General features: G+C 40.4%; 3 protein-coding genes across 3 annotated transcripts in view; 1 reads left to right on the top strand and 2 right to left on the bottom strand.

Annotated features, from left to right (window-relative positions):
• Positions 1-1,056, bottom strand: part of LOC109953272 (olfactory receptor 146-like) — a 2,135-nt gene extending 1,079 nt beyond the window's left edge. The window contains exon 1 of the mRNA XM_020588699.1: positions 247-1,056. Within this exon, the coding sequence (XP_020444355.1) occupies positions 247-1,056 (810 nt within the window). The remainder of the gene's footprint in view (positions 1-246) is intronic.
• A 2,054-nt stretch (positions 1,057-3,110) lies between these two features.
• On the top strand, positions 3,111-4,327 carry LOC109953271 (uncharacterized). Its single transcript, XM_020588698.1, has one exon. The coding sequence runs from the start codon at positions 3,111-3,113 to the stop codon at positions 4,308-4,310; it is 1,200 nt and encodes a 399-aa protein (XP_020444354.1). The 3' UTR covers positions 4,311-4,327.
• A 2,288-nt stretch (positions 4,328-6,615) lies between these two features.
• On the bottom strand, positions 6,616-9,285 carry LOC109953269 (olfactory receptor Olfr180-like). Its single transcript, XM_020588697.1, has 2 exons — positions 9,187-9,285; positions 6,616-7,605 (listed from the first exon to the last, which is right to left on the bottom strand). Exons 1-2 carry the CDS (start codon positions 9,283-9,285, stop codon positions 6,616-6,618), a joined length of 1,089 nt encoding a protein of 362 aa, XP_020444353.1.
• Between the last annotated feature and the right edge of the window lie 54 nt (positions 9,286-9,339).

The raw sequence follows: 9,339 nt of genomic DNA, 5'->3' as shown, positions 1-9,339 counted from the left end.
ATAGTTCGGTCTGCACCCTCCGCCGCTCTTGAGTCCTGCCATTAGTCCGTTCTACTCACCTGTTTGTCCTGGTCTCCTCCGCCATTTCTGCCCTACTTTGCTGATATATGTACATGGACACGTTATTTTTGTTACTTTGTATTGTTCCATTAAACCCCCTTTTCTCACTAGCACCTGGGTTGGCACACTTGAGTCCTACCTCGGTTCTCCCTCACCCTCCTGGTGAGGGGGACTAAACCGTAACACAGCCATGTTGGTGGCTATGACTGGTAGGAAGAAAATAGCCACAATAATCAGATGAGAAGTACAAGTTTTCAAAGCTTTGAGTCCTTCCTGTCCTGATGCAATCCTGCTCAGTGCTATAGCAATGCAAATATATGTCAGTGCTATCAATATAGGAGGAAAAGAGACAGTTGTAATAATAACAAGTGCTGTTATATAATTTACAGAGTTGTCATTACAGGCCAGATGGAATGTTGGTCCATGGTCACAGAAAAAGCTTTTTATCACCACAGATCCGCAGAAGAAGAGACAATTAAGAAATCCAACCATGCATGTTATTAGACACGATATAAAAACCCACACAAACAGCAGCATTTCAACAATAGCTGGTTTGGTCACAATACTGTGGTACATTAAAGGAAAGCAAATTGCTATACATCTGTCATATGCCATAATCACAAGTGTCCATGACTGCACACCTAAGAAGAACCAAACAAAGAACATATAACTTAAACAGGCCTCATAGACAATGTATCTGCTATCAAACAAAAATGTGTCCAAGAGTTTTGGGATGAGAGCAGTGCTCCAACACAAATCTGTCAAAGCCAGGTTGAACACAATCATGTATTTAGGAGTATGAAGAGTGTTGACCAGGTAAATCACTGAGAGGAGGAGGCCATTCCCAAGAACAGTCATATATATATATAGACAAAACACAGGAAGATATAAAAAATACTGAACATGAGGGACATCAGAAAACCCACTGAGATAGAATTTTACAGGGTAAACAAATGTAGCATTGGATAAAATAGCAGCTTTCTCTTGTATGTGCATTTTTTTCACTCAGTGTTAAAAGAGAAAACAACATATAATAAAGGATAATACAGTTCACTGAAGGGAACTGTTATAACTGAATTCACCTCAGACAGCAGGTGTGGAGTTTCCTAAAGTGAGAGACCTGTCTTTTATATTTTATCCCTTTCATTTGGGACAGTAAAAATGCAAGTAGCTGTGCCACATGATCATGAATCAGTGATATATTTAAATATGTAACTGTCTCAGAGTACATCATCTATGAGATGATCCAATCGACTCAGTTGACTGTCACCAGGATATTGAAGTATTTGTTAATGGCAGTGTAAAAATAGGACAAATTTACAACAAATGTTATTATATGATTAGTGATTTTCATACTGAAGAAAAGTGAATAAACAATGAACTCTGTATTCCTTCAAAAATGCCTTCCTGTGTAGACTCAAAACATAAATTTGAAGGCAAAATCATACACCAGGTACAACACGAGACTGTGTGAGTGTGTGGATTCAGTAAAGGGGGACTTTTATAATTAGTAAGAAACAATTAATCTGACATTACCAAGAGCAACCTAGCACAACATAACACAAAAAACATCTAGATAATATTGTTTTGTCAATATCGCACACCCCTATATGGGAGTTTTACATCAAAGACCTTTTGGCCAAATTTGTCAGGGCCGCTCGGCGGCCGCTGCCTCTCCTCTATCTTTCTCTCCTCTATTTTCTCGATCCTGTGGGCTCTGCACCTCAGCTGTGTTGCATTCCAGTAATTAGCAACTGGTTTGTCGATGCACACAGCTGGGGTGCATCCCGATGATTACCTTCTCCTCCTTATTTATACCACTGACAGATGCTCCAGTTTCGCTGGAACATTAACCAAGTACCGCGTAATGTACGTGGATAGAATGCTACGCTGACAGTTTCTGTGTGTTTTGGCTTGACTCTATCACACCACTTATGCGGTTAGCAATACATGCCTTTGTTTTCCACGCTGACAGTTCCTGTGTTGTGGATTGCATTGTGTACACTGGTCTTTTTGTTCTTTCACCTGTCCGTCTTCATCTTCCTGCCCTTTTGGTTTTTGCGTCAGTCCCTGGATTCCCCTGTTTGTTTCCCTCCACCATCTTTACTCTACCTGGACTTTTATATACTTGGACTTTGTTATGTTCTTTTGATACTCTGTGTTTTTTTGTAACCAGCAACCAACATGTTTTTTCCCCTAGCACCTGGGTCTGCAAACTTGAGCCCAACCTCAGTCCTCCCTCACCCTCCTGGTGAGGGGGGCTGCCATAACAAAATTGGTCAAAAGACCTCAGACTAGTTTGTGTCCAAGGAGAATTTCTGTACACATTCATGGGTTTACACTATAAACCACTGCTATAAATTACTGGGAAAATAAAACACATGCAGGGGCTAAGATGAAAATCCATTTGATAACGTACCAGTGCAAACTGAAAGCTCTTTGATGAACACTGCCATGACCAGCATTTAGCAAGCTGTCCAGGCAACCTCCCATAGCTTTTATGACACTTTCAAGATTGCTATGAAATTCAGGTCTCTCTCTCTTCTTTAAGTGCGTCACCTGCAGAAAACTGAGAGGCAAGCTGGAGGCGCAGAAAATGTCTGACCTTCCTGCCGACCGAGTCACTCCAGAACTCCCTTTCACCTCTGTTGGCATGGATGTTTTTGGCCCATGGACAGTTGTTATGCAGCGCACGAGAGGCGGCTGCACTCAGAGTAAACGGTGGGCTGTACTCTTCATGTGTATGTCAACTAGGGCTGTGCATATTGAGCTGATTGAAGCAATGTCGACAGACAGTTTTATAAACGCACTAAGGAGGTTCTTTTCTGTTCGTGGACCAGCTAAGATCCTGCGTTCAGACAGGGGTACCAATTCTGTGGGAGCCTGCAAGGAACTGAGCTTAGATACCGAAAACACAGCGTTAACAACGTACCTTCATGAGAAAGGATGTTCTTGGGTGTTCAACCCCCCTCACGCATCTCATATGGGAGGGTCATGGGAACGCCTTATTGGTGTAGCCAGACGCATTCTGGACGCAATGCTGTTACAAAATGGATCATTCAGAGAATGATAAGCATCCTTTGATCATTCCAGCTGGTAGTCACATCGCCACATTACTGGTTAGATGGGTCCATGAACAAGTGGCTCATCAAGGACGACACATTACTGAAGGAGCTGTCCGTGGTGCTGGATATTGGATAGTCGGAGGTAAGCGCCTCGTAGCCGCAGTCATTCATAAGTGCGTCACCTGCAGAAAACTGAGAGGCAAGATGGAGGCGCAGAAAATGTCTGACCTGCCTACTGACCGGGTCACTCCAGAACCCCCTTTTACCTCTGTTGGCATGGATGTTTTTGGGCCATGGACAGTTGTTACGCGGCGCACGAGAGGTGGCTGTGCTCAGAGTAAACGGTGGGCTGTACTCTTCACGTGTATGTCAACTAGGGCTGTGCATATTGAACTGATCGAAGCAATGTCGACAGACAGTTTTATAAACGCACTAAGGAGGTTCTTTTCTGTTCGGGGACCAGCTAAGCTCCTGCGTTCAGACAGGGGTACCAATTTTGTGGGAGCCTGCAAGGAACTGAGCTTAGATACCGCCAACACAGCGTTAACAACGTACCTTCATGAGAAAGGATGTTCTTGGGTGTTCAACCCCCCTCACGCATCTCATGTGGGAGGGTCATGGGAACGCCTTATTGGTGTAGCCAGACGCATTCTGGACGCAATGCTGTTACAAAATGGATCATCACGCATCACTCACGAGGTTTTAAGCACCTTTATGGCAGAAGTTATGGCGATTATTAATGCCAGGCCTCTTGTCTCCATATCTACTGACCCGGACTGTCCTGGCATACTCACCCCAGCTGTGTTGCTCACTCAGAAAATGAGCGCAGTCTCAGCACCCTCTGGGAACTTTTCTTCAGGACAGTTGTTCAAAAAACAGTGGAAACAGGTTCAGAACCTGGCAGACACATTTTGGAAAAGGTGGAAGAGAGAATATTTGTCTGCCTTACAAAGCCGCACAAAATGGACTGAAAGCAGGGCCAACATCAAAGAGGGAGATGTGGTTCTGTTAAAGGATGTTCAAGCCAACAGGAATGAATGGCCTATAGGACTAGTTGTAAAGGTCATTCCAAGCAATGACAAGAGGGTCCGCAAGGTGGAAGTACGGACTGTGAAAAAAGGTACTGCTACGGTGTACCTAAGACCAGTCACAGACATTATAGTTCTTGTTTCAGAGACTGAGTAAACCTTAATGTTAATTCACACTGTTTGAAAGATGTTTATATGCATATTGAAAATTGTAGTGATATAATTTCATTATCTCAAGCGGGGAGTGTAATGCCTTTGGTTAAGATATAAGTTAAATAAGTTAGAACAGTTCATAGTTAAAAGCACAAATACAATAGTTAGAATCTTGGTGTGGAAAAACTCATCAGAGTGAGAGGTCTTCACGCTGTGTATCTCTGGGATAGCCAAAAAATAAGGAGTGAGAGCTCACACTAGAGTTAGAATATCTTGGACGTCTTTGTTGGAAGAAGTTAACAGTTTCTCCTCAGTATTTCCAAACATTTCTTGGACTCATCATTCTTCACCTAGTGCTTGTCCTTGTGGAATTCTATGTCTTTGTAAGTGGTGCTGTGTTAAGTAAGCTCTTTCTGTTGTAGTAATTGCTGTCATTTTACGTGTTGTGTTTCTGTGTGCTAATGCAGCTGGGTTGATGTTTGACGTAGTAACGTCATGTATGCTAATTTGTTTTTCCATTTCATCTGTTTAGTTACAAGTATAATATAAGGATAAACTCCATTAAACAAGAAAAGCAAGCCTTGTGTGGAGCTTCAACCTTTTATTTGTTCGCTGGCTGTCTAGTGTCACGAAAGTAGGCGTGAATCGAGGACAGCACAACCGCCATGACCAGCAATTAGCAAGCTGTCCAGGCAACCTCCTATAGCTTTTATGACACTTTCAAGACTGCTGTGATATTCAGGTTTCTCTTTCTCCTTTACAGTGAAAACATTTTAGCCAGGATTTTAATGAGCAACAATGAAGAAAAGTCATATGAACCTGTCAATAAACCTGCCACTGATGGAAGGTGACTTTTTACCAAAAATGTGATTTTACGCAGTAAAGCGTCACATGGTCATACCTAATTTTATTTTGCAAGACAAATCATTACAAGGATAGTGCAGTAAATACAGTAAATGGCAATAAAACATAATCACAATTCAAAAATAAAAATGTAGCTCTTACCATTAAGAAGTTAATAACAAAACATTACAAAACAGATTTATGTTAATTCTGTCAATACAACAGAGATAAAGAGGTCACCTTTTTTGGAAAGGGATTAGGTTGTTGTTAAGAAATTGTGCTTTCCTTAATTCTCTATAATATATGAACAACCATCAATGAGTGAGAAATAAAGAGAGTTGAGATGGATACGTTTTTTGTGTAATTTATTTCTGCAGAAAGGAGTTGTCTACAACAGCACTCAGAGAGGCATGTCACAGAGACTCAAAGAATAAAGAAGATTCAGTTAAATATAAAGCAAAGGATAACATCACACAAAAGGAGTGCACACTGAGAACAATCATGCATCTATGAGTTTCAAAGGAGATTCTTTCAAGGACTGCGGGTGTTACAGTTGCTTGTGCAGTAAACAAAGATACCTCAGGCATTCAATGTGTCAGCACAAAGCAGAGTTCACATGTCCAGTTTGTGAAAGGTTATCACAGTTTGTTACCATAGTTGGTAGCAGACTATAGTTTAATATGTAAATGAACAATATAAATGGATATACTGAAAATTGCCATTATAGTTATTCATCCTAATAGCTTTGCAAAATTTCCTTATAAATTTCAGCACTTCATCTGTCTTCAAAGAGTAAGTTTGGGCTTTTCATTCAGATTTTAAAGAATGCAGCATAATATTTGATGCGCTTGTTGGTCCAAATATGGGTTGATTTATGTTTTTTTTTAATAGACAAATTAATCTGACAGAAGCAAGGAAAGTTTGGAGGAAGAGGTCTTTGTAGAGACCTTTATGGAGTCAGGTCACAGCTGTGGGAGAGAGGGGAGAAGCAGACAGGGCCTCAGAAGGCAGTGATGAAGAGAAAGCAGAGACAGATTTGAAACTCCATATTTCACAGAGCCTCTTTCAAAAGACCTGGACATGTAGTGTATATAGACCTGATCATTTTCGATTATTAGGTCAGTTCAAATTAGATGTGATCATTACATTATTCTAACTTCTAAATATGATGGGAGGAACCTTAGAAAATTAGGTCCATTGTTTTATGTTAGACTAATTCAATCTTGTAACAGTTTCACTTTGACAAATCAATTCTCCATAATTTCATTCCTAGGCCGCTTTTTGTTGCCAGCCTGCCCCTGCACTGATTTCATTTTGCAAGACAGATCATCATATAGCTAATGCAACAGTAAAATACAGCAAATGACAAAAAACCCAACATAACCATAATTTAAAAGTAAATATGCAGTACTTACAACTAAAAAGTTAATGGTAAAATGTTACAAACCACATTTGTGCTAAATATGTCAATGCGGTGACACAGAGGTTGCCTTTTTGGACAAGGTGATGTTTCTCATCCTAATGGGTTTGCAAAGCCTCCGGATAGAGCTCAAAACTTCTTTTGTCTTTAAAGAGTAAATAATAGGATTGAGCAAAGGTGGTATGATGTGTGTCAAAGCTGAGTTTATGATTCTGGTATTAGGATGGATGTAGGAGGTCATTACAGCTATGTTCGTGCCCAGGAGTGGTATGAAAAAAACTGAAACAAGAATCAAATGAGAAGTGCAAGTTTTAAATGCTTTGATTCGTTCTTTTTCTGATGAAATCCTGCTCAGTGCTATGGAAATGCAAATATATGTTAATGCTATCAGTACAGGAGGAAAACAAAATATTACAATTAAGACAACAAATGCCATGGCATAATTTAAAGAGTTGTCATTACAAGCCAGACGATATGTTGGCCCATGATCACAGAAAAAACTTTGTATCACCACAGATCCACAGAAGGAGAGACGACCAATTAGCCCAACAATAAATGCTAGTAGACTCAATAACAATACCCATGTAAATGCCAGCATTCCAACAATAGCTGGTTTGGTCACAATACTATGGTACATTAAAGGGAAGCAAATTGCTATAAATCTGTCATATGCCATAATCACAAGTGCCCATGACTGCACGAATACAAAGAACCAAACAAAGAACATATAACTTAAACAAGCCTCATAGACAATGTATCTGTTGTCAAACAAAAATATGTCCAAGATTTTTGGGATGAGAGCAGTGCTCTCACACAAATCTGTCAAAGCCAGGTTGAACACAATCATGTATTTAGGAGTATGCAGAGTCTTGACCAGGTAAATCACTGAGAGGAGGAGGCCATTCCCAAGAACAGTTATGATATAGACAAAACACAGGCAGACATAAAAATATTTAACATGAGGGATGTCAGAAAACCCACTGATATAAAATTTTGCAGGGTGAACAAATGTGGCGTTAGACATTGTAACAGTTTTCTGTTCTGGGTTCACTTTGTGTTACCTTGGATGCTAAATGTAAAAACAACGCAATATTTAATAAGGGGTCACACAGTTGACTGGTGGGTTATTGTTGTAACCAAGCTTGCCTCAGACACTATCAAGAATGCTACTCCCTAAAGTGAGCTGATTTTGAGAGCGCTGACTTTTAAGCTTCTCCTCTGTCATTTTGCGACAGCAGAAACACAGCTGCATCATGTGACCGTAATGAAGATAATATACTTCAACTGTGTCATTGTTTGTCATCAGCGAGCTTTTGGAATTGACTTAGTTGACTATTGTCAAACATTTCATCAGGTTTTGTGAGAAAAATCTGTACAGTGAACTAATAGTTGCATTAGGCGATTTTTCATTCAGAAGAAGCCTGTTAGGGTTTGCCCCCCTCGCCAGGAGGGTGAGGGAGAACTAGGGGTAGGACACAAGATAGCTGACCCAGGTGCTAGTACAAAACAAAGGTTTAATGGGACAAAATAAGACAACACCAACGTAACAACAAAACAGGGTCCGTAATACTGACAACAAACGAAGGGCAGTGATAATAAAGGAGGGGCAGTGATGACAAAGGGGACCAGAACGAACAGGTGCTCACACAAACTCACGGTAGAAGAACAGGGTAAGTATTCTCAAAAAGCCAAGCCACGGAGACGAATCAAAACTGAGGGTGTGTGTAGTGTAGTGTCTATGTCGTGTAAATGGAGTCAAGCCAAAACGCAACAGTAACTGTCAGCGTAGCATTCCATTAGGACATACATAACAATGCACCACGGCTGAGGTGCAGAGCCCACAAAACGGAGAAAACAAAGAGACAAAAAGGAGGAGAGGCAGCGGCCGCCGAGTGGCCCTGACAAAGCCAATGTTTCAGTTCTTATCCTAATAAAAGCACAATGCATGATGCAAATGTAATACCAATAAAATTTATGTTCACAAACAGCACATTTAAAGGTTTATACATTAGCTGTTTATTGTCACTGTTCATTCATAATCATTTAGCCATTATTTTATTTTAATCCAATTTAAATACATTTATACCTTATAAATATAGCATTGATTTGATTTGATGTTTTCTGTGGCCATGGGGTCAGCAATGTCTTGTTGCTAGTAAGTTGACTGACAACCACAGTTGCTGAAAAGTTAAAAGGACTTCCACATAAAAGTGAAGGACTATTGCACACTGAGGAAAGCAGAGTCAAATTGTACATACAAGTCGTGAAAAAATTAGGACACCCTTTGAAAGCATGTGTATTTTGTAACATGTTTTAATGTATGGTTATTTAATCTCAATTTTAACAATACAGAGAGATTAAAGTAATACAGCTAAACAAGTAAAACTGAAGAAAAGTCTTTTCAAGATCTTCTGTAAATGTAATTCTACAAAAATGCCTATTCTGAGGAAAAAGATAGCACACCCTAGCCCCTAATAGCTAGTGTTAGCCATTCCAGGACTCTCCATTTCTTCTTTTTCAGCCAGTCTTTGGTTGATTTACTAGTATGTTTTGGGTCATTGTCATGTTGCATGGTCCAGTTCTGCTTCAGCTATAATTTTCTAACCGATGGTCTCACATGTTCTTCAAGCACTTTCTGATACTGTGAGGTGTGCATGGTGGATTCTATGATGGTGAGCTGACCCGGTCCTGCTGCAGCAAAGGCGCCCCCAACCATGACACTTCCACCTCCATGCTTCACAGTTGGTATGAGGTTCTTTTCCTGGAATGC

Source organism: Monopterus albus, unplaced genomic scaffold, assembly GCF_001952655.1.
Source record: "Monopterus albus unplaced genomic scaffold, M_albus_1.0 scaffold599.1, whole genome shotgun sequence".
Lineage (NCBI taxonomy): Eukaryota > Metazoa > Chordata > Actinopteri > Synbranchiformes > Synbranchidae > Monopterus > Monopterus albus.
Note: the sequence above shows the minus strand (reverse complement) of the source record. Positions and strands in the feature narration are given on the sequence as shown.

Bases quoted from the DNA above. Each gene is read 5' to 3' on its own strand.
- LOC109953271 (XM_020588698.1), top strand. From the start codon at position 3,111: ATGGATCATTCAGAGAATGATAAGCATCCTTTGATCATTCCAGCTGGT.
- LOC109953269 (XM_020588697.1), bottom strand. From the start codon at position 9,285: ATGGTTGGGGGCGCCTTTGCTGCAGCAGGACCGGGTCAGCTCACCATC. The intron at 7,606-9,186 runs GTGAGACCATCG...AACCCAGAACAG, and splicing joins AGAAAGTGCTTGAAGAACAT to AAAACTGTTACAATGTCTAA.